Here is a 27,614-nt window from a genome sequence, read left to right as displayed (position 1 = left end):
GAGTCTTCAGCTGTCAGGGGTATGGCGTACGGCGCTTCGTGAATAAGGGCGCGCCGTACTGCATAGATAGGGAGTAGCAATTTCTCAAAAGGATGATAAAAAAGCCAAGGTACTTCTCTGGCTGCTTGTGGTGATTGTCATACTGGGCTTTCGGTATATTGTGCCCGTCCTTTCTTTAAACCTGGGCTGCCTGCCTTTGCACGTCTTTCTACCTAAACTATCCTCAGCTACCCTTGAGGTTTTTCATTCTTGAGTCTAGCTAAGAAAAAACGTGGGAATAATGCCTCACTTAGGGTCGTCGCTCATTTGGGTGTGCTTAGGTGCATCATTGGCGAGAGCGCAGGACGTTGTTTACGTTACTGATCTTTCCATATTTACCGTATTGGTAAGTTCGATGACCCTCGATTAGAATACATAGCCTCGACTATGCGGAAGATGTACAACTTATAAGAAAAAGAGGGCTCGCATGTTGGAAGACATATCTGACTGGTAGTTAGCTGCTTGGTTAAGATGCTGATTCTGTCTAGGCTCCATGTGCAGCATCCGCAGTATCTGAGAATGTCCAGGCGCAGACATACCAAAACTGCCCCGAAGCAGTAACGGATCTCCAATCATGTGTCTGCACAAAAAATAACAATTTTGCTTCGATAGCAACGGGAATTGCGAGTTCAGTTAGCCGCAGCTGTGGTTCGACCGCTTCTGAAGACCAGGCCAGTGCGGCGAGCGTGTTCGAAGCATATTGCAACCAAGCGTCGATTACACCGTTTCCGACTCCCTCTAATCCGGTCACGCAGTATATTACTGACTTTCCAGCATGGCAAGAGCTTGCACCTTGTGCCGCGAGTGGGCTATCTTATATTGTCCAGTACGTTCTGCCTCCTCTGTTAATCCGTACATTTAATATTTTTTTTCCCTGACCGTGGCATAGGAGTATGGTGAGTTCGAACTAGATATTGATCAGATCTTCGCATCGTTTAACATTAAGAGGAAGACTTATGATCTATGCCCTGCGGACCCGAACCTTCTCGCAACGTGCGTATGCGACAAGAATCAGAATTCCTTGCTTGCTAGCCAAGGTATTAACAAATCGGTAAAATCCTCATGTTCATCACACGTTGAGGACATAGACTCGGCACAAGCGGTATTTTCAGGTTACTGCGGGTTAATGAAAGGGACCTCGTCGTTCCCAACGACTTCGGACCCTCCTGGTGACAGTGAGTCGCAGTTTTTAATATTTTTTTGAAACATTCTCTAATCCACAGGACAGTGACATATCATATCACCGCCTTACCCGATTATAGTTCGCTAGCCCCTTGCGCGCAATCTGCTGTATCATACGGAGTATTAAGCGTAAGCTCATAAGATTTGTATAGAATCGCAAAATATGACGGCTGACATTTATGTTTGAAGCAAACCTACGACCTCTGTCCCGATGGCCCAAAGGCCCTCGCATCATGTGTTTGTTTAAAGAGCGGAATGTCTGGCTCTATGAGCAATGTCATCACCTCCGATGTCAAATACTCATGTGACTCGACAGCGACTGAAGATGTTAGCTCGGCATTGGCTGTGTTCGATTTGTATTGCAATGCTGCCAAGGGGTTAACAACTCCAGCTGGAGTTACCGAGTCTTGTAAGTTCAACACGCTGTTCTTCGTTATGTAAATAATAACCGCAATAGTGGAACAAACAAAGGCCACCTTGAACAGCGGGGCTTCTGGACCGAAAGAAACCGGTATTTCCGGAGCATCTGGAAGTTCAAGCTCCGAAGGTCCTCTAGAGTCTGGAAGCTCAAGCAGTGATTCGACTAACAAATCGAATACGAGTACAATTGTCGGTGCGGTGATTGGCATTTTGGCCGGTATTGCGTTTATAGGTCTTGTAGCATTTTTCTTCTGGCGACGTCGGCGGTATGACCAGAGCGATGACCGGATAGGACCACAATCTGTTGTCCAAGAATACGCTGGAAAACCCGAGCTTGACGGTAACCCGAATCCAGACGCGCTGAAGGACCAGGAGGCTACCCGGATTGACAACGTTTCACCCGTGTCTGCTTATAGCTCACCCAATACGTCGGAGCTCCAGGGTCATAGTGCCTATCCCCAACCGCCCATTCCGCAGATGCCTGAGCTACGTGGTCAGGATCATGCACCACAAATGCCAAGTCCTGTCTCCCCACATACTCCCCAGGAGGCAAATAGTCAACCGGTATACGAAGCTCCAGCTCAGCATAGGCCTCAGGTGCATGAGGCACACGGCCAGCCTAGATCAGAACTTCCGGGTATGGGGTGGCAATCTGGACCCGTGACTGAGTTTCATGAAGTAGATGGAGGATATAGAGGATAGGATAGTAATGGATATAACCTGGGCTATAGGGAGAGAGGGGATGAAAAGGTTAGGTAGATAACTTCATGGCTTTATATATTCGATTTAACAATTAGAATATAGAGAGTAACGACGGAATTACGCCATCTTCGAAAGGTGGTTTCGTATCGGGTAAATACGGCGATGAATGAAATTAAGTGAATAATACTGCTTTGTTAGTGATGTGACGTAAGGGACGTCGGATATTTTCTACTAGTTAGTTCTTCAGGTAAACTTGATGAAAGGTATTTGATAGGTCGTAGGAGTGCAGATAACCTAGAATGAAGCATGTATGGGATAAAAAATAATTGGGCACTGATTTCGAAGTGATGAAGAGGTACCTCCAAGTACATGGTTCGGTGATGGTCCAAGCTTCCCTAAGCTTGTCGAATTTAGGTTAGGCATACAACAATGGGCGGTAGCCTCGTCGCGCCTACCACCCGAAAACAGCTTGTTTCTTGATTTAGCGCAGGCGTGCGTGTTATCGTTTTCTTTGTGAAAAAGAAAAGCAGAACTTTCTATTTTCTGCACTTTTCATACCCTTGCCTCTTTCATCACAGTCAACAACTTCTTCATCCCTACAACATTGGATGACTTGACTGATTGATTGATGGGTTAATCGTCTCCATCTCACTCTACTGTACTCTAATTTCGCTCCTTGACTAACTTTCTCTTTTATTTAATCCGTATTATCGTATTTATTCTTCTTTTTACCATCTTCATCGCGATCACCGCCCACCACACGACCGCACGATCGCCCTCCCGTTTGTCTTAACTACAACCCCGACAAGATCCGATAAACCATACCCACGAGAAACTCGATTCACCGAATAACCGCATCGTATCCCTGATGGCCATATTTCAATCACGTACTTGACAAAATGGCAGCTGCGGAGGTAGACCTCGGCTACCTGGCTACCCACTTGGGTATGCCTGAGGATAACCTCACAACTGTTGTCACAGATCCCACTGCGGGTCTTGTCAAAGCCGTATTGGCCGCTGTTGAGGCTAAGGCCCATGAGTTTGACGCGTTGTTTACCCAGAAAATTCAGCTGGAAGTCGAACTCGAAACTTCCGTACGCAGCGCCGAGGCCCAACGCGATGCAAGTAATGAGACCGCCAAAAAGGCACTCAAGGATGTTGAGGAACTTCGCCAGAAACTCAAGAATGAAGGTCTGTCTAATCGCTCTTAGAGCTCTCTTCGAACAATGTAAATGCTTACTGCGACAAACAGAGACTGCCCGTCAGGCGTTAGAGAACGAGCTACAGTCCATTAAATCATCAAGCTCGACGTCCCAGTCGGAAATAGATAAACTCCGTGTGCGTATCACCTCGCTCGAGACTTCGAATCGAGAGTCGCTCGCGATAATCGACACCAAGAATTCTGCAAACGAAACGCTCTCTCAAGAACTACAGGCCCAACACCAGAAGAACTTGAAGTTGAATCAGGAAATAACCGCGCTGCAGCAGTCCGTGCAAAATGCGAATAACGCCGCCAGCAGCTCCAAAATCCGAGAGCAGTCATTGCAGCAACAGCTGCAGATGGCTCAGAGCAGTAGCGACTTCTTCGAGAAAGAATTGAAGACGAAGTCTGCCGAAGCCCTCAAGTATCGGAAAGAGAAGGGAGCTCGTATTGCCGAATTACAACGCCTCAATGACGATGCGGTTTCCAACGTGGAGTCTCTCAAGCGCACTGAACAGCAACTTCGCCAGCGTCTTGATGAAGCACAGAAGAAAGCCGACGATGCTCTTACCAGAATTCAGCAACTACAAGAAGCTGCGGGTCGCAGAGAGGAAGATTTCCGGCAGGAATGCGACAGCCTACGGCGACTCGTCGATTTGAAGGAACAGCAAACTCTTACGTACAAGAAACGTGTCCAGGAAGTCGAGGCGAGGGAAGAGCAGGTGAAACGCGAATGCGAAGATAAGATTCGCCGAGTCAGCGAAGAACTCGCAAGAGCCAATTCAGATAAGGAAGAGCTTTCCCAGGCGGTCGAATCACTCCGAGAAGAAGTTGGTCGTTTGGAGGCTATAGTCGCAGCTGGTAGCCCTGCACAACCGGGCTCTGCACCACAGACTCCACGACCGTTGAACGGCTCGATGTTCCGTTCTGGCTCACCGTTCGCGACACCGGGTTCGACACGAAAGTCAATTTCCGCGACACAGTTGATGGAGGATTTCTACAAGGTTAAAGGACAGCTTAACGCCGAAAAGCTTCGCAGTAGCAATCTGGCAAAGGAGTTAGACGATGTTATTGACCAACTTGAAGCCAAGCGCCCGGAGCTTGAGGAGCTCCAGGCGGATAATGAACGACTACAGCAGGAAATGAAGACCATGTCACAGCTCTCAGACGAAAGTTTCAGAGAGCGAGATCTGGCTAAAAAGGCAGCGCGCAAGGCTGAGGCGGCGGCCGCCGATGCGGAGAAGCGGAATACGCTCTTGCAATATGAAGTAAAGAGCCTTAGCGCACAGATCCAGATGCTGACTTTCAATGTGCACTGTCTTGAGAAGGGCGTGGACCAGCTTACTGCGGACGAGAGGCTAATACTCCAGAGGCTGGAGAGAGGCCAGATACACGAGCAGATGGGAGATGAGGAACTGAACGCCCATACTTCTATCCTAGAACGTCTAGTCGTCTTTAAGAATATAAGGGAGCTTCAAGAACGGAACGAACAACTTCTTCAGGTTACTCACGAGCTCGCGGAGAGAATGGAGAATGAAGAGGCCGTGGCAGCGAAAAATCAAGCCATGGAAGACCATAGGGAACGTATTCGACTGGAACAAGAACTCGAAATATTCAGAGATACATTACGAGGCTTCCAGGTGAAGACTGAAAGTATCACGAAGGAGAGAGACATGTTCCGCCGGATAGTGGAGTCAAGAGCATCTGCTGATGAAATGGCCTCGGCCCTTGGTCGTTCTACACAGGATGGCGTCCTTGCTAGCATCGAGCAAAATTCTCCTGCAAATGACGACGGTTCCGATTATACCACTTTGCTCCGGGATCTACAGCAAAACTTCGACCTCTACCGGAACGAGCAAACGGTTGACCGCAAGACCATGAAAGAGCAGCTAGAGAAGCTCTCTGCAGAGAGGCATTCACTTCAAGCTGAGGTTTCCAAGTTGCAGAGTCAACTCTCTCTTGCATCAGAGCGGTATGATATCCTCCAGTCGAATTTTGCCGCCTTGCAAAACGAGAACAAGGAGCTTCAAAAGAGAAGCCAGACTATGTCCGAGTCCGCTGCAAAGCAAGACATACGCACACAGCAAGTAGCCGAGGATCTAGTCGAGGCCCGAGGATTACTTGAAAGTATGCGAAGCGAAAATGCAAACCTCAAAGCGGAAAAGAAATTGTTGAAGGATATCCACGACAGACTAAGCCAGGATAACGAAAGTCTAATGCAGGAGAAGTCACGTCTAAATGGCTTACTTGCTACGCAGCAAACTCTCCAGAACGAACGCGATCTGAGTGAATCAGAAATGAAACGACGCCTTCAATCCCAGATTGATTCTTTAGAAACCGAGCTTAACGCCACGAAACGCAAGTTAACCGATGAAGTTGAGGAAGGGAAGAAGGCGCAGCTTCGGAAAGAGTACGATGCTCAGCAGTTCCAGAAACGGATTGACGAGCTTACTACAAATTTGAGCCAAATACGCGAAGAGCTCGTAGCTACGAAGACCAGTCGAGATCACTTACAGAGCCGAGTTGACGAGCTAACCATCCAATTACGCAGTGCAGAAGAGCGCGCGGAGAGACTCCAGCCAAGACCTACACCAAGACCAGGATCTATCGTTCCTGTATCTGATGAAGGTACCACGCAGGTTGATTCGGACGAGCGCATACAAGACCTAATTCATGAGGTAACGGATCTCAAGCGCGAGCTGGAGATGACGAAGTCACATCTAGAGAATGCTCAGACACAGGTTGAGAGATATAAGGAATTAAGTCAGGCTTCTGAAGAAGAGCTTGAAAGGATCAACTCTACACAAGAGCAGTACCAGCAAGAGATGGATGCAGCGATTTCAGCCAAGGATGCCACAATCAAAGAACTTGAACAACGAGTCGAGGATTTATCCGCAGAATTGGCGAGGTCTAACAGTGAATTATCAAGTCTGCGTGATTCCCAGGCCGAGGTTGCTAAGCGATTTGAGGATGAGAAAGCAATACTAGACGAAGAAATCAAGCGGCTGAAGGACGAGGAGGAAAGATATACAGCCTCTTCACAATTCCATCAGCAAGACCTTCGTGCGCAGGCCGAGATCGCAGCCCACGCACAGCAAGCGTATGAGGACGAAGTTATGAAGCACGGGGAGACTGCGAAATCACTATCTAATATTCGTAACGAGTACAATCAACTAAAGACTTCTGCGGCAACATGGAAAGCAGAAGCCGAATCAGCGAAAGCTACACTGCTACAGAATGAAACTTCGTGGGACGAACGACGCCAACGATTCGAGCGGGAAATCACGGAACTTCGTGCTCGTAGAGATGATGCTAATGCCCAAAACAAGATACTACACCAACAACTGGAGGATGTCACGAAACAGGTTTCAGCCTTACAGCAAAGTCGAACCTCAAATGACGAGTCCCTCGAGGCCATCGCTACGCAACCCAGTAGTTCTGACGCCGATAAATTCCGGGAACTGAGCAATTACCTTCGTCGCGAGAAGGATATCCTGGAAGTACAGTATGATCTCAAAGTACAAGAAGCCAAGAGACTGCAGCAGCAATTTGAATATGCACAGTCACAACTCGACGAGGCTAGGTTGAAGCTTGAACAAGAACGCCGCTCACAGGGTGACAGCGATCGAAGCTCTATGGCCCACAAGGATCTCATGAGCAAGCTAGAGGAGCTCAACCTCTTCCGGGAAAGTAGCGCCGCTTTGCGGACAGAAGCTCGTCAAGCGCAGGCCCAGCTGGCCGAGAAGGCTGCCAGAATCTCGGAGCTAGAATCTACTATCCAGCCTCTCGAGGCACAGATTGAGGAGCTTCAGAGTCAGCAGGCCTTCAGAGAAGCTGAAATGAAACAGCTTCATGAAGATCGTGATCGCTGGCAAAAGCGAACCGAAGATATCCTCTCAAAGCATGGTAGAACAGATCCAGCTGAGGTTGAAGAGCTCAAGCAAACTGTTGCCAAACTTGAATCGGAAAAGAATGCCCTGCAGGAAGCTGAGGCACCTTTGAAGGAGAGGATACAAGAGTTGGAAAAGACCATTGAAGAGAAAGAAGCTTCTTGGTCGGTAACTCGAGAAAAACTGATCAATTCTGCTAAGGAGCGGTCTAGGACCCTTACTAACGCTAAGAATGAAGTTGTCGCTGAAAGGGATAGACTTCAGACGAGGTTGAACGAAGTCTCTGGTCAACTCTCAACAACCCAAGCGGAGCTCGAGCAGTCCAAGAAGGCAAGATTCAGCCTAGAGGAGCAGATTAACAACTTCAAACGACAAGTCGAGACGCTTCAAGAGGAGACACGAAAGAATTCTACCGCCGTCTCTACTCCAGCAGATTCTTCTGATACCCAGGCCCTGTCTACTCTACAAAACCAACTGGCCGAGGCACGCGCAGAGTTGGAGAATGTTTCATCTCAAAAAGCAGCTATTGAAGAGGAGTTGCAAAACACTCGTGCTCAACTGAACTCAGCAATCGCCGAACGAGACCAAGCCATCGCCGAACGGGACCAAGCCATCGCCAACTCCAAAACTCAAGCGACCAATGGTGACACAACGATGGAGAACGGAACGACTGCTTCAGAAGAGAAACCATTAGGCGTACCGCTATCCGACGACGAGCGCAAAGCTCTTGAAGATAGGATCTCGGAGGCCGCAGCCAGGGCTGCCGAATGGGAAGCTAAGTTTAAAGAACTAGATGAGAAGCATGAGCAAATTGTCAAGACGAGGAGCGATAAGATGAAAGAGTCTCTAAACAAACGCCTGTCCGACTACAAGGCGCAAATGGAAGAGGAAAGGGCTCAGATGAAGCAGGATATTGAAAAACTAGAAGCAGACTTTAAGCTTCGTATGGAACAAGAAAGGAAGATTTGGGAAGTCGAACATGGCAATGTGTCCAGCGACATAAAACCTCCTGCTACTCCCGCGCGACAGAATTCTTCTAGTACTCCAGCAGGGACGCCTTCAACTTCAGTGGCAAACTTGAGCACGCTGAACGACAAGGAGATCCGTGACCTTGTATCCACTAACGCAACGATCAAGAGCATTATTCAGAATAACATTAAAAATAAGCTTGCAATCGAAACCAAGAAGGTACGCGAGGAACAAGAGGTGTTGAAGTCAGAGTGGGAGCAAAAGGTTGTTCAAGCAAGGGAGCAAGCAACTGCGTTAGCGACATCGAGGAGTAACCTAAAACTCAACATGACGGAGAAGAAAATCCAGCTCGTCATAGCTAAGCTAAATGTTGTGGAGACGGCTGCAAAGGAAACGCCGCAGCGGCCTGTTGGTGAAGTTTGGGAGATTGCGAAAGATGCAAAACCCCCGCCGCCAATTCTTAAGCCACCAGTTCCAGCGGAATCGCAAACCGCTTCGACGGCAAATACAACAACGAGTACGTCTCTATCGCACCAACTTTTTTTATGAGTTATTTGCTTTGCTAACAACTTTCCAGTTCCCAGTTCCCAACCTGCAAACACGGCAGCAAACCCGCAAGAGACAAAACCTACCCCGGTCAGCAGTATCCCAAAACCGGGCGTAATTCCGAGTGCTCCCGCAGCCATGAATCCTTTCTCCCAGCCAACTTCTATACCTCAAAATCCTTTCGCTCAATCTTCACAACCTCCTACCTCCCAGCCGGGATCGGCAACCCCACAGCCACCCGCTCAGCCCTCAGCAGTATCTCAACTTCCGAAAGCCACCGGTCTTCCAGTGCCAGCGATGGGCACTCGTAAGCCAAGTGGACCTCATCAGGCGCGAGGTGGTGGCCGTGGCGGAGCAGGAAACCGTGGGGGCCGTGGACAGGGTCGACCCAGTCTGAATCCCTCAGTCGACAACTTCCAACCCGGGAACAAACGTCCTCGTGGGGACTCAGAAGCTGGCATCGGTGCAAAGAGGCCACGAGGCGGTGGTCCGCAATAGAGATGCAGATCCTACCAGTAGTGCGCAGTCGCCACCCGAAGTTCTAATTTGCGCTGCACTCGTGCTGGTACATAGTCGGAAACCTCACAACTACTAGGGCTGGATATCGCTCTGTTATGGATTAAAGAATTTGTGGTCTATTTTCTAATGTATCTCATACCTGCAGCTTAAAAGGGGGCTTGGCCAGGTCGGCCGGGAAACGAAGGCGTTAGCATTGTTGTAGTTTTATTGGTAATTAGACGTACGCATGAATGGTACGCATTATCTCCTTTGTGCAAATAGTTGGCGTTTTCCTAAAATCGTTGATGTTACCCGGAGACATGACTGGTTAAGTTAATTCCTTATTAAAGAGAATAGATGGACGATGTAGTAAAACCTTATACATATTAGGTTAGGTACGATTGCTATTTACGAAGTACACGCGAATTCCTTCACCAATTAAAGACAATGTAGCCTCTTCGACACACCCACCATTTCTGCTTCTATGGTATCTCTCTAAGGGGATGATATAGGCATATAACTTCAGTTATATAATCATTTGACACCGACTGGTAGCCTACTGAACCAAGACGCCTCCGTTCGTGCTCACACAGCTACCGGTGCTGTTAGTATCCTTCATCAAATAAATGTACGCCTCCGCCACCTCCTCAGGAGTCCCAACTTTTCCAAGTAGAGACGTCTTGGCCATCTCCTTCACCCACCTCGCCCAGTCCTCGCCCGTCTGCGTGTCGGTCAGCCCGGGGCTGACGAGGTTGACGCGCACGGGCGCGAGATCGAGCGCGAGGCCGCGCGTGGTGCCGTACAGCGACGCGGCCCACCCGGACACCGCCGACATGCCCTTCAGGGGGCGCTCGGCGAGGCGGCCGCTCGTGAAGGTGAGCGAGGACCGGCAGCTCTGGTTGAGGTAGCGCGGGCTCAGCTTCGCGAGGAGCAGGGGTACCACGTACCCGAACTGCATGCTCTGCCGCAGGTAGGCGGCGTTGACGTCGGCGACGGGCCGCACCACGTCCGGGTCGGCCGGGTCGGCGACCCGCGCCGCCGTGTACACGACGTGGTCGAGCGGGCGCCCGTCCGCGCTGACGACCACGTCCGACAGGAGCTGCTCGAGGCTCGACTCCGCGTCGTCGTGGTTCACGTCGCATACGAAGCCCCTGACGCGCGCGGGGGCAGCGCCGGGGACGGCGGCCCGGATCGCTCGCACCGCGGTCTCGACTCGCTGGGGGTTCGACGAGGCGATGGATACTTCGAGACCCTCGGCTGCGGCAAGCTTGGCGACCGCGAGCCCGATCCCGGATGTCCCGCCGATGACGAGGAGGCTGTGGCCTGCGATCGGAGGCATGGTGGAGGGAGGGAAGCAGGCGGGCTGGTAGGTGCAGTTGCAGGTGCAGGTGCAGTTGGAGAGAGACCTTAACTGAGGTAGGGGAAGTTTTCGAGAGTGATGTAGACAAGTGCTATTCACCCAACCATAGCCTAATTCTTGTTCTATCCACCATATTCATAGCCGTGTGACGGTGATGGGAGGAATTATATAGAAAAAAAGGGACATTTTATTATCTCCGTGTTAAGGAAACACGCTCTTCCTAAGTAAGTGTAAGGTCAACTCCTTAGAGGAACTTTTCTCCGGTCCGGGGATTGAATCCGCACAGAACGAGTAGGAATCGGTCGCCGAGAGAGCGACCCGCCTTCTAACATATCCTCCATTGTGCTACTCAAGAATCTATTCGTCCCCGAACCAGTCGGTCACATGTATGGATGACGGAGTTAGGGTGCATGTTCGGAGTTTAACAGGGTTGGAATTAAAAGCTGGCCATGCATATATTTCCGATTCCTTTTGCATCTGAGATGCTTGGTACACACCACGTACCTACCTCCTATGTACCTGTACCTATCAGATCATCCCGCTTTGTTGTGTTCCAATACCAGCACAGCTTCGATACCCGATAAAGTCCTTAACGCCCAAGTGCTTATGGCTTTTTATGTCCCCAAGACCGTAGCAGACATCAGCTGATATGTCGTTCATGTTACTAGGTCTTACTAGTCGTAGAGGTTACATTTGATATCTTCAGTCTCCGGTTAGGAATTTTGGCTTAAATATTTCCATGTTGGAAAAAGTAACCTAAGGTACCTTAGGTAGTATACCACATCCATGTTAAAGGTAGTATTGGTGTTCATATTCGGATTCAGAATCAGAGACCTTGGATGCAATGTTATTGTCCAGTCGATTTTGAGGTGATTTTTGTTAAGTAAACGAATTATTTTCATATAATCAAATTAGTATTTAACGTCAAGACAAATCCGGAGACTTATACTTGAGTTCAAGAAGAGGAAGCACCAATTTGAATAATAAAATCCATTCATATGATTGTCTATTTGATCAAGTTGCTATCAAAATGTGATACTAGGCTCGTATAATGTATAAGAGATATCTCACCTGAAGTGAAGAGTCTGGTCTTTGATTAAAACCAGTTGTAGTAAACCACGTGATTAGAAAGTTGTATTCGGTTTTTAAGATTTGTGAGCATTAGAGCCTTTAGTTCTAAAAATTAAGGTTCCTTAATATTGCTTAAGGGTAAGTTGCATTATATAGAAAACTTCATTATTTCTCAACTCTAAAGTTACATACCTACCGGAACACATCGACTCATAAGTGTTGGGGACTCAGCCAAACACATGCACCTATAAAACTATACAGCACCATATATAGAACAAGTAGGTATCTGTCTCAAGACTCAAGCATTAGGCACGGGGTTCTAATATTATTATCTGTACCTGTCTTCTTTGGTCGCCGTTTAGGGGACAGTGATGCCCAATATATCATTTACAAGGTCTAATAAACTCTACGTTGAAGTACCTAAGGTATTTAGCTTCAAGAAACTTGCTTTGACCTTCAATGTATAAGAATATACGCACCGAGGAAAGTAGACAATTAGGTAGTGTCTTAGATCGGCTTACGACAAACTTGTCGCGATCAGCATCCAGTTGTATCAATTACAGTCCCAGGACGAAGCCTTAACTCTAATACCACTCACTACCAACACTTAAGACAACCGAATTGCAAAGTTGATGCAGGGCAATATATAGGTACCTGCCTAAGGAATGTTTGTAGACTCAATAAACAGACCTTATTTTAACACTATCATCGCATGGCGGAGATTAGAGGTAGAGAAGCAAACACATTGCTCTGTAAGGACCTATAAGAGACTGTAGCTACCTATATACCCCGAAAGTGTCCTTTGTTCCAGGTGCCTTGATTTGAATCCTGAAAATCTAGGTAGACGTTATGTTGGAAGCATTAGGCGGAAGAGATGGCGACTACTTTGAAGCTTTCATAATTACCTAGTAAAGGAGCGAGGATGTACCTCAGAGAACATGCTGAGGGAAACAATCAGGTCCAAAATAGGCAAAATCCTTGCAGATAGTCGAGTAGATGCGAAGTCGGAGTCATCCTATGGCCCTGCCAGAGCAAAGCAAAGCGGTAGGCTCTCTGATATTCGTATCCAGCAACCGGCAGGTAGTTTCTTAATGTCATCATATCTTTATGCATGCCATTTATTTCAGTATATAATAATACCGTGCATCAGATGCAGAAAGAGCTCGCGAATATCTGTCAAGACACATCCCATGTCCAATTGCCAGGTAGAGGCAAACCGATCGTAGACGCCAATATCCGAAGTGTAGTACATGCGTCTTAAAGAGTTCAAGTTCGTCAGGGGTATCGTCCGTCGTCTACCAGGCGCATAAGGGCGGTCGGGTCTACCGTCTCGAAATAGTTGGCGAGTGCATAGGAGGTACCCGTGGCTAGTCCGTATACAGTAGGGATCGTGACTGCGGTGTGGGCCGGTGACACCGAGGAGATGGTTCATCCTGCACGCACCATACATACATAGGCGGCGGTGAACCAGGGTTCGAGGAAGAGGTAGATCCAAACATGCATTGCGTTGCATCGCATGGATTTGTACATAAGGTATCCAATACTTGATATATCGAACCGACTTTTTAAGGCGCACGGTCAGGTTTTGCCGCCCGCAAGCTCCTGGTGAACCTCGGCCGGACGAAAGGGTGACCCGTGAGCGAGCTATGTATTAGGTGTCTCGGGACTAGTCAAGGTCACATACGTGCATAGATCGGAATGTGCGCAGGCCAAGGTCAGTCTGAACCAGATGGAACCTTTATATGGACGCGTTAGTTAGTTACACCTTTTCATATTTTACCCCAGAGTACAAGTCTCATATCGGTTAAGAACAGGTTATCAATGTAGGTTTCAAAGATTAATGAGCTATGAGCTATGATATCCTTTCGCATTGGCTACCTATAATATGTCTATCTGATTAGATGCGATTATTCTTTCAATATCGAAAAGGAAACCAGATTGATAACCAATTGGTATTTGTGAGCAGGGCCAACATGTCATTCGTCATTCTATGATCTATAGTATATTCTCTATTGTACTATTTTGTAGATCTCGTTTGATCATCTCCAACTCCCTGCATTTCAAACAATTAATTTGGTGAGCAGTTTGCCCTGGTTTCCACCAGAGAATAGCCGCATCCATACCTTGGGCTGCTCCTCGATCTTTGCCTCCACGACAGTCTGGCCATTCTGGAGTTTGATTCTGCCGTCAGCCGCAGCGCCGATGAGGTCCTTGAGGATGCCGGGAGCTTTGTCCATGTAGTCTAGCATGATAAATCCGCGGATGTTGATCCTCATGGAGACGACTTCGAACCAGTTCCGCAACGCCATGGGCTCGTCCGAGTTGTACTCACTGACTGCGCCGCAGACGGCAATGTTCCCATGCTTCTTCATGCGCGTCAGCATAGCATCCAACACATGGCCCCCCACATTATCCAAGTAGACATCAACCTCATCTGGAGTTGCTGCCTTTAGCTCCTCCAGGAAGTTGGGGCTCTTGTAGTTGATGCACACGTCGGCACCGAGCTCCTCGCGCACCCATGCGCACTTCTCGTCCGAACCGGTGATGCCGATCACGCGCTTCGCACCCAACAGCACTTTCGCAATCTGCACGGCCATGGATCCCGTAGCACCAGCAGCCGCCGAAACCACGACGGTATCTCCGGGCTTCACGCCTCCGGCAAAGGCCAGGCCGGTGTATGCGGCCAATCCGGATGCGCCAAAGGCACCGAGGTAATGAGTGAGGTCTATATCATTAGGTAAAGGGGCCAGAGACTGGGAAGTGGCGGCTTCTAATATGACGAGCTCGCTCCAGGTGCCGAGGTGGAAATCCATAACGAGATCCCCGGGCTTGTAATTCGGCGCCTCAGATTTGATTACCTCGGCAATAATGCCCGATCTCATGGGCGACCCCACAGGGACGGTAGGCACGTAGAAGCGCTCGGGCGCGACAGTGCTCTGGATGAAATTGCGGAGGCCGGTATCGTTGGAGAAATACCGCACTTTGCACAGGAGTTGGCCTTCCTTCAACGGCGGCAGCGTAGTCGTCTGCAGTTTAAATGTCGCATCGGGGCCGGAGAGCACCGGAGCGCCCGTAGGCTTAGAGGCGAGAACCCACTGCTTGGTGGTGTAAGTTGTCGTAGAAGATGCCATTGTTGATGATATTTTTGGTAGGTAGTTGTCGTGGAACAAGTTCTTCTTTTCTTACGTTCTCGTCGTCTCAGTACTTATATGACTAGCTCACCAATGGTTTAACGACTACGAATTTAGTACAAGTTCCCGATGTTCACCGCCTTGAATAGGTAAGTTCCATACTACCCAACCATCTCCATCATTTATGCTACTTAGTTCCATCTCACCGTCTTCGGATTGCGAAACGTCAGGACGGATGATGGTATACCAAGCGTTTACTAAGGCTCGACTGGATCATAAAACTCAGATAACTTCCAGAATGAGAGCAAATCTGGGGAAGTTGAACGGAGATGACCGATTGGTGACTAGTCGGTTTACCAACCTGCTTCGAGATACCCCTTTTAAGGGTAATAAATATTACTGTATTACCAACCTACCTAAGGTATCTATCTACCTTAACTTGCCTAAATATATACCTACCTCCCAGGTAGTCATTGGCTCTTATGTACTATTCCATGAGAAGCTACGACGGTACTGGTACGATTGACCCAACTAGTCGTTGTTGACTTCGTGCTCCGAGATTTAGTCGAAAAATAATAATCGCCGTCGAACATAGTGATAACATCCAATAAGATGCCGAGACATAAAAAAGGAATATGTAATAATAAATAGAGTGAAATAATGAATAGAGAAGGTTTAACTAGATTGCAGGAAAGAGTTGGAAGTAGGACAACGACTTGTCAGTTTGTACTTATTTAGCTAATCCTAGTCGGCCTGCTTGGCTTTCCGTAGTTGTGGTATTAGAAACCAAGTAAGTATGTTGGTATGATAAATATCCCGCACGAAATCCTGGGGGCTCTGAAGTTGTTTTATTATTCTTCCTACATAGTATATGTTAAATTCATGGCGACCGAAAGCATGGAATGCTTGTCTTATGATAAAAGATTTACTTTTTCTTGAGCCATTTTGAATCAACGCCTGATTGTCTGGTCATAAGGCATTAGCTCGCGCGCCGGTGAAAGTCAAAAACACGTTAGGTGCCATGATCATCATTTCTAATGACAGATTCGTATGCTGCAGCAGCAGGGGAACATGATAGTAGTAGTAGAGACATGGCAAGTTGCATACCAGGTAGGTAATCCACCACAACTGTCACACTAACTTCATAGCGTCTCCGCATAGTTTGAATTAGCATATCTTTAGCTTAGTCTTAAACTACCTCACTACTTGTTATGATCCAAGTTTCAACGGGAACTTTCCAATTAGTTGTCTCCTTGGTTCGGCTTTAATAACGGGAGCTTTGGTTACGCCAGCAAATACATTTCCGCCGGGATAGTAAGTGTTAGTGGCTCCAGTGCCCCATACATATTCCACAAGTAACTTACAAGGTAATTTCTATGATAAAATTATGTTGTAAGTTCAAAACGTCTTTCTTCGTACAAGCCATAAGACTGAAGATTCTAGATGAGCAAGTACTCAAAGCCAGGGAATTTCCCATACGTAGTACAAAAAACCCCTTATTAACTACTTACGGAATGTGTATGGAGCACCGGAGCCACTAACACTTATTATCCTGGCTGAGGTTGTATTTGAGTCTCCTTAGCCTCTCCTTAGTCTTTCTAGCAAGCGACATCGACATGGGCAAGCTAAAATGAAGCCTTTGCGAAATTTGGACTAACACGAAAGAGGACCGGCCCAGTTTGCTACATAGTACTTGGGAAAAAAAATTCATTTTAAGGAATCGTCTCTCCGGGTTCTCCAACGTTACATAATCGCCAAATTCGTCTTGGATCGTTTTCTCGCCCGCTCAACTAGTTCAACACCATTACGTATACGGTGTAGTGTCCAAGGCGTCGGGAGAGGATATCTTCATATTGACCGCTGTCGGTTTCATGTAACAGCGGAGAGCCTAGCGCAAACCGTTTCTTATTACATTACAAGCATTCGAATTAGTTAGTATCGTAATTTTCGTCTGATTCCCATCTCCCGTGGTGAATTTTCCCTACCTGCGTGAACCCGCAGGAGAAGACATCAAGCCCATTGTTGTTACCCAATGGGATCAAGGCGGATAACCACCGTAAGACGGCTGCCCTCTGTTTTGCCAATCGGGGCTTTTTACAATATACTATACGGATCCGTAGAAGAGCTACTAGACAGCCTTGCGGCTCGGAACACACACCTTAATTACCTAGCACACACCTTAATTACTTAGCTACATAGTATGCATGTAAAATCTCATGCCGTATGCCAATGTCAAGGGTGTGTGTATGGATGAGGGCATGCTAGAGTCTCAGGAACACTAGGCCTTACCACCCGGCCCGGTACATAGTAGTTACCGGCGTGACTGCTTTAAATACCCCGTAATGTAGCATATATACCGACCTAGGTAGCGTTCTTCTTTGCTTTTCTGTTTTGATTCTACTTCCTAACCTTATTTCAAGCTATCTTTGATCAGCGTATATCAGATCTGTCATTCGTTTATAAAGTCTTATATCAGGGCTGGAACTTGGTCTATATCCTGGATCCATCACTCTACGATACGCATTTGCCACTACCTACGACTATTGTACGAGTCAGGGACCTTCTATAACGTCGAATCCTGCTATGTTAAACAAACGTAAGAGTTTTCAATTTAACGACTCCTTGGGTGTTTAGATGGTAGACAAGGGAAAGAAATAGGAATCTGAGATAATTACGGGGCCAATACCGACGAAAAAAATTATCTATGCAACCCTGGGTCTCTCCAGATTTATTGTCTCGACTTCGATAGGCCTTTCAGGGTGATATCTGATACAGTGCCGCCACACCCTGCCATCCAGGATACTCTTAATTCTGGAGCACCGGTTGTTATTATAAAGAACATTTACTCACCATCACTACAGATTAGAAAAACTGACTACTATACTCTTCCCTTTTTTTTGGTCTTTGTCAATCAAGATGGCGAGCATGTCGATTAATGCGGTCCCTCACGTTTACATGCCTATATTAGACTTCGTGAGAGCCGAATTTATAATCAATATTGTTGTGGGCGTTTTGGTTTTGATCACAGTTGGGTTGAGAGTCTTAGGGAGAATCAACGGGCCGGGACTTGGTGCGGATGATTATCTGGTAATCTTCGCGACGGTTTGTCTTTCCTTTCTCTCCCTATGTGCTACGGTCAAGATTCTGACGTGGCGTATAGCCTCTAGGTATTGCCATGTTAGTATGCCAAGGCCTTTGTAAGTTCTGATCCCGATCCTTGATGTTTTGAGAAGCGAAGTGGACTAATAGTTCATGTAGTTGCACCTGTAGGAAACGGCTATAACTTGGCCGAACATCCAGAACGTAAGTCATACGAGCCTAAACCTACGATCAACTTCTCCTATTTGGCCTGCTTCCGCCAATATGTCCAATCATGAAGCCCGAAGCTGTCGAAAAATGGAACCAATACTAACTTCAAGACTATTTATCAGTTGCACTTAATATTTCGTTTATCCTCCAGGTATGAGCTTCATTAATATCCAGTTGATTTTTGCGCACTATGTTTTGCTTACACTCTACTAGTTGACGTTCTGTATGCAAATCATATACGTTACCCTTCTGGCAACAGTAAAAGCGAGCATGTTGTTTTTCTTCTTACGCGTTTTTACTACCCCCTTCATGCGAAAAGCTGCTATGATCTGTCTGGCTTTCGTGGGAGCATGGATGATATCCTACCTTTGTGCCTGCATTTTCATTTGCACTCCAGTCCACGCACAGTGGACTGGCCTTGGTCAATGCGGTGCATATATTCACATGATTCAATCTTTAATCATTACGAACGCTATCGGAGATATTGTTATCATGGCGCTCCCGATGAAGATTATTTGGGGTCTACAAACGCGAACAACGGACAAGATTGGAATCACTTCGTGCTTCGCGTTGGGTATTGCGTAAGCCCCCCCTTTTTTTTTCTCTTCTATGTCACGCCGAATACACCCTGCTAACTACAATGCAAGTTGCGTTATATGCGCTATTTTCCGAGTTATCTACATTTCCACGGTCGACCTGAACAGCAATATCACAGGAACGATGCCTACCACGGTTTTCCTCTTCAGCCTGGAACCCAACGTGGCTATTCTTTGCGTCAGTATCCCCATGCTTCGGCCGTTTTGGGTGAGGTACAGGGAACGAACTCGCGGCGCCTCTAAGCTACGCGAGTACTCGGATGAACAAACTATCGGATCCAAGGGCATGAAGAATTCAGGCCAACGAAGCAAGAATGCGAACACCTTGACGGATACTATGAACATGACAACGTGGGAGATGGACGACTACAACAACCAAGAGACGAACAAATTTGATGGCGCGGGACAAACGTACGCAGATGAATCAGGGTCGGAGAAGAACTTAACCGCATCCCCCCAGCAACCAGGAAAGAACGGGATTGCCGTTGAGACGAAATGGACTGTTACTCGGAACTAAAAGTTGGGAATGTCTTTTCAGGGGACATGGACGAATGAAGTTTCAAAAAAGGGTACAGCGTAGCGAAAGTTTTTTTTTCCTCTTTTCTTTTTTCAAAAGGCTCGACAACGGCCATATACCAACCACATACGGGTACGATGATTTAATCACTAGTTTACGCGATCTATGTTAATAAAATTACAGTCGCATTAATGCACCCAATACATTTCTGGTATTTGGATGAGCCTCAGGTTCTTGTTCACGGAGAATACTATGACCGCCCATCTACCTGCCAATGCTAGCCGTGGCTTTTCATCGCTCTTTAGGAGCATTATGCCTTGTAAAAAATACATATGGTTCATTCCTTACACGACGCTCATTATATCGACATAGACCTTCTATCTATTCAATTGTTTAAACCACATTCACCTCATCCTTTTACCATCGGTGTGGTTAGCAAGTTGCATCATCTGTGATAGGAGGGGAACATATCGTTACGAGAGACGATCAACCCCTGGCGGAATCCTACAGGGTTCAAGTAATAGAACAGCTGTGATTACCGTGGTAAAGCCTAAGTATAATGACATGTCGTATACTATGTAGAGAATGAAGGAAGTGAGATTAGGGAGCGGAACGAGGATCGGATTATAGATTCAGGGGCTATAAAATCCATCAGATCGGTATTGCGTACGCCACTCTGCCACTGGATCTAAAGTGGGAAAGAGATTTTTCACTCAACCGGATCAAGTCGAACCTGGTATCCGGGTCTTCGATACCCACGACCGATCCTTTGGGACTTCTTCGATAGTAGATAGTGTAACTATAATCATGGGTTCGGATGCTTAAATATCTCCCCGGTATCTGGAACCTCTCTGCTAAGCCTCTAGAATAAAACGCAAATAATTTTGCGTGGCCCGCAACAATCAAACTCGATGTGTAATTGATCTCTTATTAGAGTTGATGGTTGATGCCCGAATCATGTAGATCAGGTAGCTACCTAGACCTAGGTAAGCTACCTTAATTCTATAATTCTCCGGGGGAAAAAAAACCTATCTCTTTAACTTTCTCAACTGAGCGGGCCAAGCCGCTGTACATAGACAGACCCTGTCAACTCATTTAGCGGTGGCGGCGCAAATACCAAGTCGGTCCCCACAAGGTGCATCTGATTATGGCAACTCCGTCAACTCCGGCAACGAATACGGCATTGAAGCAGAAATAAGAATCGTGCAGGTGACATGCATACTACCTAGGTACCCTGTTCAAATAGGAGAAGTGCCAGGGAGGAAGTTGACAATGTGTATTACATTCGACTTTTTGGGTCGGGTTATTCCGCGCAGGATGACGGGAAGGTGAACCGTCAAACTAGCATACTACGGTACAATGTACTTCGTATACAGAGTACTATACTATGTACATAGGTAGTAGTATCAAAACTGTCTGTGCTCGTCCTATACGGAGTTGTCTCCGACAGGCGCTAGGGGCAATCTGCAAATAAGCCTCTAAGACGCTTGTGAGCTCGGTATATAGGATTACGTATTAGCGCAGATGTATATTTAACTGTCCGTCTCCCTGGGCCGTGTTGAGGTAAGTTGATTTTCCAAACGAGACAAGCCAACGTAAACTGCACCATGCCGGGAAGATTTCCCAAGCAAACTTCACAACGCCGTGACGACAGCAGTATAATGAAATGGGTATAATTAATACCACCGCGGGCCTCCATAGATTTCAAGAGTATTTATTGTCATGATTCCACTCCAACATTATCTCTCCAGCCATATTTGACAACCCACCAGCTGATGAATTGCCCTTTATTACTATAGTACCTACTACCTTTGAAGCCAAGGTACCGTCGGCACTTCCAAGCTGAAGACAAATGGGACGATGGCTTAAGCTTATTCGCCTAAGTTATGGCAAGTGAAGTGCTTGAATCAACTAGAAAAAAAACCAAATGAAATGTCAACTGATTGAATCCGTGTAATTATTAAACAACTATTGAACTTCAGTTTTGTCGTATGCTCAACGGTGGCTAGCTGGGATGGTTTTCAGGAGCTTCAAAATCTCATAGTGTTATCATTTACTCAAGATAGGTGCCTAATGCTTGTGAGTTCATTTTCGTTCGGTCCTTAGTTGCAAATAACGAATTTAGCATTTTGCTCGTAAATAATAACCAACTAAAATGCCCTACCTAGGTACCTGGTACTTTAGGTTATCTGGCTTTATTATACTGTTCTAGCTATAAGTTTTGTTTTGTGTAACAATTGCAATATACAACTCCCTGCAGTTGCGAGAAAGGATTGAAAGAATACCTACCTTCTAACTATAAGAGTATACCTATCTTGTACACCGCCATCCAGATTCTCATATAAGTCCTGACATTAGGTATTCAATGGCTTACCTTAGGTACCTGTAAACACCTAAGGTCATAGTTTTTCATTGGCGCCTTTGACAAACAACCGCCCATTTAACTTTATTTTCTTCGCATTAGGTTGCACAAGAAAATATTCGTCTTTTCTCATTGGCTCGCAACACTTCAAGAACGATAAGAATCAAAATTAACATGTAGCCAAACAATTCATAACAACATTAACTACGGGAATCATCACCAAGTGCCCAAATAGTTTAGTAGAAGTCAGCATCGAACCTACAATGCCTGTCATATGTTGAAATGGGAGATTATTAATATAAAGACACCCTCATCATTTTTCCCGTTACCAAGATCGTCCCATCGTATACTAAGCAAGCAGTTAAAGAAGCGCGATACGCGAATGCCACCTATCTCTTCATCACGGAATTCTCCCTGGTGAATAAATAATCGCATCAATACCTAAGGTTATGAACAATCCTAAATACACGCTGTAATATTAGTATAAGGCAAAGCCTTCGCATGCGGTCCGGCTCATCGAGCCTCACGTCCGCCACTAAACGCTACTATGTAGGTACCTACGTAAAAGCCCTGAACGTACTAACGTTAAGGGGGGAGGGGGGGTGGACTACGGAAGCTAACCTTCCCTACCGAATTGGGACGAGTTCACAGAAGTATGAAGATTCTATTCGCGGGATAATTGATCAGGACCCTGACGCGTATCCACTTATTCTTTTCGAGTCCACCGTCTCGCTCTAGATTCCCTATTCGCAAGACGGTGGATAGCTCAGCTGCGTCCGAGACGAGAAAAAAAGTATCGACTCACGATGTCGTCTGAGTTCTAGATGCGAACTACCTATTTGGTGATTTTTCTGGGAACGTGTCATGCCCGTATGGGGTGACATTGGCTCCCCCTGACTTGCGGGTATGTAGGTACAGATTGCTCATAAATGAAGATAAATAAATGCCCACACGTATCCGTACGACGAACAGAATCAGCTGTGTAGAGCCGCCTACCTTTCGCACCAAGTACAAGGTCCGGATTAGACGACTTCTGGTTCTGGAGATGAAGTTCCTCGCAACACTACAGCTGCTCGCGGCGGCTGCCGAGGCCGCCCTAACATGGCAGAATGTGAAGATCGGTGGAGGTGGTGGTTTCGTGCCCGGTATCGTTTTTCACCCAACGGTTAAAGGCGTGGCATATGCCCGGACAGATATCGGCGGTCTATATCGTCTTAACAACGACGATTCGTGGACAGCTATCACAGACGGTATCACGGATAATGAAAACTGGCATAACTGGGGTGTTGATGCCCTTGCTCTCGACCCGCAAGATGCGAACATAGTATATGCCGCAGTTGGAATGTACACGAACGACTGGTAGGTCGCCATACCTAACCCTAGTCCTTAACCCCGGAGTTACTAATCCTAGGCCAGGGACCCGAAATCTGGTTCTATAATACGCAGTAGCGACAAAGGAGCTACATGGAAGGTAACCAACTTACCTTTTAAGGTTGGTGGAAATATGCCGGGTCGAGGTATGGGTGAACGTCTTGCTGTCGACCCGGCCAACTCCAAAATCCTGTACTTTGGAGCTCGCAGTGGTAATGGACTATGGAAAAGTACAGACGGTGGTGCAACATTTTCCAAAGTGTCTTCCTTTACTGCCGTGGGAACTTTCATCCCTAACCCTAATGACGTTGGAGGTTACAATGGAGACAAACAAGGGTTAGCGTTTGTTACATTCGACTCTACCAGCGGTACGACAGGCGGCGCCACCAAGAGGATCTTCGTAGGTACGGCTGATAACACTACCGCGAGTGTTTATGTATCTGAGGACGCTGGTGCCACATGGAATCCCGTAAAGGGACAGCCAGGCACTTACTTCTCTCATAAGTGCGTCCTTCAACCAAAGGAGAAAGCATTGTATCTCACGTACAGCGATGGCACAGGTCCATATGACGGGACGTCGGGTGCCGTATATCGATACGACATTTCTGCAGGTACTTGGAAAAACATCACACCGGTCTCTGGAAGCGACCTGTACTTTGGTTTCGGTGGACTTGGTGTAGACATGCAGAAGCCAGGGACAATTGTGGTAGCGAGCTTGAACTCGTGGTGGCCAGATGCGCAGATATTTAGGTCAACCGACTCGGGAGCTACCTGGTCTAAAATCTGGACATGGGCGAACTACCCGAATATGAACCTGTATTACGGACTCTCGGTAAGTAGTTCGGCCCAATATTTAAGAGAAAAAATATACTGATACTAGTCTTTATAGGCTTCAAAAGCCCCATGGATAAAGACAGGTTTTCTTGACACCGACACCAAGGATCTTGGGTGGATGATAGAAACATTGGTCATTAACCCTCTCGACAGCGACCATTGGCTGTATTCCACTGGATTAACGGTATTCGGTGGTCACGATCTGACAAAATGGGACACAACCCACAATGTGTCGATCCAGTCGCTCGCGGATGGCATCGAGGAGTTTGCTGTTCTGGAACTTGCTTCGCCTCCTGGAGGAAGCGAGTTATTGGCTGCTGTGGGCGATGACAGCGGGTTTACGTTCAAGGATGCAGCCAGTCTGAAGACCTCTCCAAATACACCATGGATGAATCCTATCTGGGCTTCATCGTCAAGTGTAGACTACGCCGGAGCATCAGTAAAGAACATTGTCCGGATTGGCAACTCGGCCGGATCGCAACAAGTTGCATTGTCAAGCGACGGCGGCTCTAGCTGGTACGTGTACTCCGGCGCGGACAATAACATGAACGGCGGCGCGGTAGCTTATTCCGCCAAGGCGGACACGATAGTTTGGTCGACATCTACAAACGGCGTGCAACGCTCCCAGAACCAAGGTAGTTTCTCAGCGGTCTCTAGTCTTCCCTCGGGTGCTGTGATCGCATCGGACAAGCAGAACAACACCGTCTTCTACGGCGGTTCCGCGGCGAACTTCTACGTTAGCACTAACACGGGGGCGTCGTTTTCAAAAGCCGGGTCTTTGGGCAGCGCCACCGCAGTCCGCGACATTGCAGCCCATCCGACCAAGGCTGGCGATGTCTGGGTATCAACCGATGCAGGTATTTTCCACTCGACAAACTACGGCTCTTCCTTCACGCAGGTCTCTACTGCTCTTAAGAATACCTACCAAATTGCGCTTGGGCGTGGTTCAGGAACAACGTGGAATGTGTACGCGTTTGGTACAGGATCTGCCGGAGCGAAGCTATATGGCAGTGCGGATGGGGGGGCTTCCTGGACTGACATTCAGGGCAGCCAAGGATTTGGTGCCATCGATGGCTGCAGACTTGCTGGTAGTGGAAATCAGGCGGGACAAGTGTATGTAGGAACGAACGGGCGTGGAGTATTTTATGCCTCCGGCGAGATCAAGAAGCGTTCGATGGTCTTTAAGGCATAAATCTTGTATTTTGGCCACTAGGTTAATTGAATGTTGAATGTTGAATGTCATGGTTGAGTATAAGCCAATACAACTGTCCGGACTTGTACTATGTAAAGCAGCTGTGAAATGTTAGTGACAAGTATGTGTGTATTGTCTACCTCCTGAGGAGGTATGTAAAGAAAAAGATTATTATTTTTCCTTTTTACAAACAATCCTTACATAAGAAGAGCATGAGAGCCACGTCCGTGGCTCATGAGTGGCACACTCACAGTTAGTTACCATTGAAAGGTACAGGTAATGGGAACCCAAATCCAATTAAATCGTAAAGCTAACACTGACCTAGCAGATTCCCACAATTATGACGAAACTCCTTCTTGGCCTAAGTGGTACGTACTTCGTATTGTGCAGCACAGCCATAAAACGCATGTTGCTGTTTCTTTCACTTTAGGTACATAAATTCCAACATCGAACCGTCGTCGTCATCGTCCTCATTACCAAAGGATCGTACCACGTTGAATTAAGGCATATCAATCCATCAACTTGTAAGTGATCTATTTCCTCAGTGTCTTTTATTCCGAATCCAAAAAAAAAGCTAATAATGTTGTTTTATAGCAGATAGTCAAGTCCTGATAAACTAATTCATCATCATCATCATCACCAACCATGGCTTGCGGATCGTCCCATTCTCTCGTTAATCGAAACGGCCCTGGTAGCGCCGCATCCTCAACTTTTGAGAACATCGTCAAACCAGCCGATGCGACAGGAGGCAAGACAAGATGTATCGACTGCGGCGACTTCGAATGTTGTTGCATTCCTATTCCATGCTCCGTTATGTAAGGGAATGGAAAAAAAAAATCACGACAAACGCCATACAAGGGAAGGATACGATTTATGAGGCGTTGTTACATACGGAATTTCGCGTTTTGCATTTTACAGGAAGTAGTTTAATTTCCCCGAGCGATGTTCATACCAACTTTATTCCAAGAGTACAAATAGTAGCTCTATAAGAATAGCATTTCTCATAAAACACGTACGAATAAACAAGTTTTATTACCAGGCGCATTCCCGCCATTCCTATCGAGATGGGTATCAATATCAACGCGCTATGGATTCCAGTAATAACCCCACTGTTCCCAATCCATAATTCCAAAAATTTCATCCTCTGTAAGAGGGATCTCTACAGGAGGGATGATTCGAGAAACAGCAGCTGGCGTCCCCTCCTAGAGATCTCTACCGACCAAAGTCCACGTCTCTCTTAGGTAGTCCCATGATTCCTTTGGTTTAGGCGTTGTTAATTTATTGACAAGTTCATCTTCGACCTTCAAGCTGCTCAATCCTTCCATGATACGTTCGGCCTTGTCCTTGGCGTCCCGGATCGCATTCGTCTCGGCTCGCGTACGGTCCAGCTGCGCTTGCATCATAGAGATCAGCGACTCGCGGGCTTGGTGAGGTCGATATTCGTTGATAAGGTGATGGAAGTTGAGGAACAGATGGCGCATATCTTGGGTCTTCACTTCGGCCTAGATGATCTGTGTTAGAGAAAGTGTCGTGAAAGTATCGTAAACTTCATCTGATCGCAAATACAACGACATACAGCTGCGGGATTGGTAGCTAACAATCCCGTAAGTTCTAGGAAGTTTAATAGTAGTGATTTGGCTAATCTCTTGAGAATGAGTGCGCGATCGAAGTGTTTGCCATCCCGATCTCTCTCTTCTGGATTGGGAAACAATGGCTTGACGTCTGTATCCTCGAGCCGCGGAAGCTCATCCTTTAATTTATAGGAATCTCCAAAGACTCTCCATGCCCCGTCTGTAGGTTCTAGCGGCGGTTGGAGGTTGCGTAACTCGCGAGGCAAGTTCTGAAGGCGTATTTTTGACAAATCTTGTATTCCTTCATTTTCTGCCTGTTGCTTGCGTAACTCGTCGATTCGCGTGATGTTTTCGGGTGTGAAGTCGCGCCAAAAGGGAGGCGGCGGCGGCCAAGTAGATGACACCAGGACCTGGTCTTCTTCTTCCATTTTTCTTTATAGTTTTAGAGTACCTGATTATAATGGATCCAGTAGGATATAAATAAATGGAAGAATAATGGTCCAAAATAAGAAATCGAGGTGCTATGGGTACGTCAATTGAGAGTGGGAAAGTTAGGTTAGAGGTATGTATTGTTGTAATTCTGAGGATTATCTCTTGAGCTTTGAACTTTGAACTTTGAAGGAAGGTAGCTGGACTTGTGACGAGCCTTATCGATCAGATTTTAAGAATGACGGCAATTTAGGTACTCCGCAATTGGAGCTTCAATGGGGAGATCCATCCGATGCGGGGCACTTTTAATAGCTTCCCTGTGGCTGAACCCTTATTAAAAGACATTTGAGCTAAGAGTAAACCGTACATGTACCTAATCCGACATCTCTGAGGTCACCTAGGCAGTCCGCCTCATTAAAAGTTT

General features: G+C 47.0%; 6 protein-coding genes across 6 annotated transcripts; 3 read left to right on the top strand and 3 right to left on the bottom strand.

Moving 5' to 3' along the window:
• The first annotated feature begins 247 nt into the window (after nt 1–247).
• Nucleotides 248–2,766, top strand: F4812DRAFT_409798 (uncharacterized protein). Its single transcript, XM_047932468.1, has 7 exons — nt 248–385; nt 528–865; nt 929–935; nt 992–1,214; nt 1,268–1,350; nt 1,411–1,630; nt 1,679–2,766. The coding sequence occupies exons 1-7, from the start codon at nt 281–283 to the stop codon at nt 2,341–2,343; spliced, it is 1,641 nt and encodes a 546-aa protein (XP_047794969.1). The 5' UTR covers nt 248–280; the 3' UTR covers nt 2,344–2,766.
• A 7,237-nt stretch (nt 2,767–10,003) lies between these two features.
• Nucleotides 10,004–11,089, bottom strand: F4812DRAFT_464715 (putative short chain dehydrogenase/ reductase; the record flags this gene model as incomplete). Its single annotated transcript, XM_047938372.1, has 1 exon — nt 10,004–11,089. The coding sequence occupies exon 1, from the start codon at nt 10,784–10,786 to the stop codon at nt 10,004–10,006; it is 783 nt and encodes a 260-aa protein (XP_047794968.1). The 5' UTR covers nt 10,787–11,089.
• A 2,575-nt stretch (nt 11,090–13,664) lies between these two features.
• Nucleotides 13,665–15,101, bottom strand: F4812DRAFT_20402 (NAD(P)-binding protein). The gene has a single exon (XM_047930267.1). It carries the CDS (start codon nt 15,007–15,009, stop codon nt 13,939–13,941), a length of 1,071 nt encoding a protein of 356 aa, XP_047794967.1. The 5' UTR covers nt 15,010–15,101; the 3' UTR covers nt 13,665–13,938.
• A 2,824-nt stretch (nt 15,102–17,925) lies between these two features.
• On the top strand, nt 17,926–19,431 carry F4812DRAFT_454466 (uncharacterized protein; the record flags this gene model as incomplete). The annotated part of the gene is made up of 6 exons (XM_047936652.1): nt 17,926–18,111; nt 18,170–18,206; nt 18,268–18,312; nt 18,441–18,469; nt 18,532–18,899; nt 18,966–19,431. The coding sequence occupies 6 exons, from the start codon at nt 17,926–17,928 to the stop codon at nt 19,429–19,431; spliced, it is 1,131 nt and encodes a 376-aa protein (XP_047794966.1).
• Nucleotides 19,432–22,000: 2,569 nt separating this feature from the next.
• Nucleotides 22,001–25,336, top strand: F4812DRAFT_409788 (glycoside hydrolase family 74 protein). The gene is made up of 3 exons (XM_047932467.1): nt 22,001–23,152; nt 23,210–23,996; nt 24,054–25,336. The coding sequence occupies exons 1-3, from the start codon at nt 22,737–22,739 to the stop codon at nt 25,188–25,190; spliced, it is 2,340 nt and encodes a 779-aa protein (XP_047794965.1). The 5' UTR covers nt 22,001–22,736; the 3' UTR covers nt 25,191–25,336.
• Nucleotides 25,337–26,201: 865 nt separating this feature from the next.
• Nucleotides 26,202–27,401, bottom strand: F4812DRAFT_409780 (MED7-domain-containing protein). Its single transcript, XM_047932466.1, has 2 exons — nt 26,767–27,401; nt 26,202–26,692 (listed from the first exon to the last, which is right to left on the bottom strand). Exons 1-2 carry the CDS (start codon nt 27,187–27,189, stop codon nt 26,393–26,395), a joined length of 723 nt encoding a protein of 240 aa, XP_047794964.1. The 5' UTR covers nt 27,190–27,401; the 3' UTR covers nt 26,202–26,392.
• Between the last annotated feature and the right edge of the window lie 213 nt (nt 27,402–27,614).

This window comes from Daldinia caldariorum (assembly GCF_022478825.1).
Source record: "Daldinia caldariorum strain CBS 122874 unplaced genomic scaffold F4812scaffold_1, whole genome shotgun sequence".
Classification (NCBI taxonomy): Eukaryota; Fungi; Ascomycota; class Sordariomycetes; order Xylariales; family Hypoxylaceae; genus Daldinia; species Daldinia caldariorum.
This window is presented reverse-complemented; position numbering and strand designations above follow the sequence as displayed.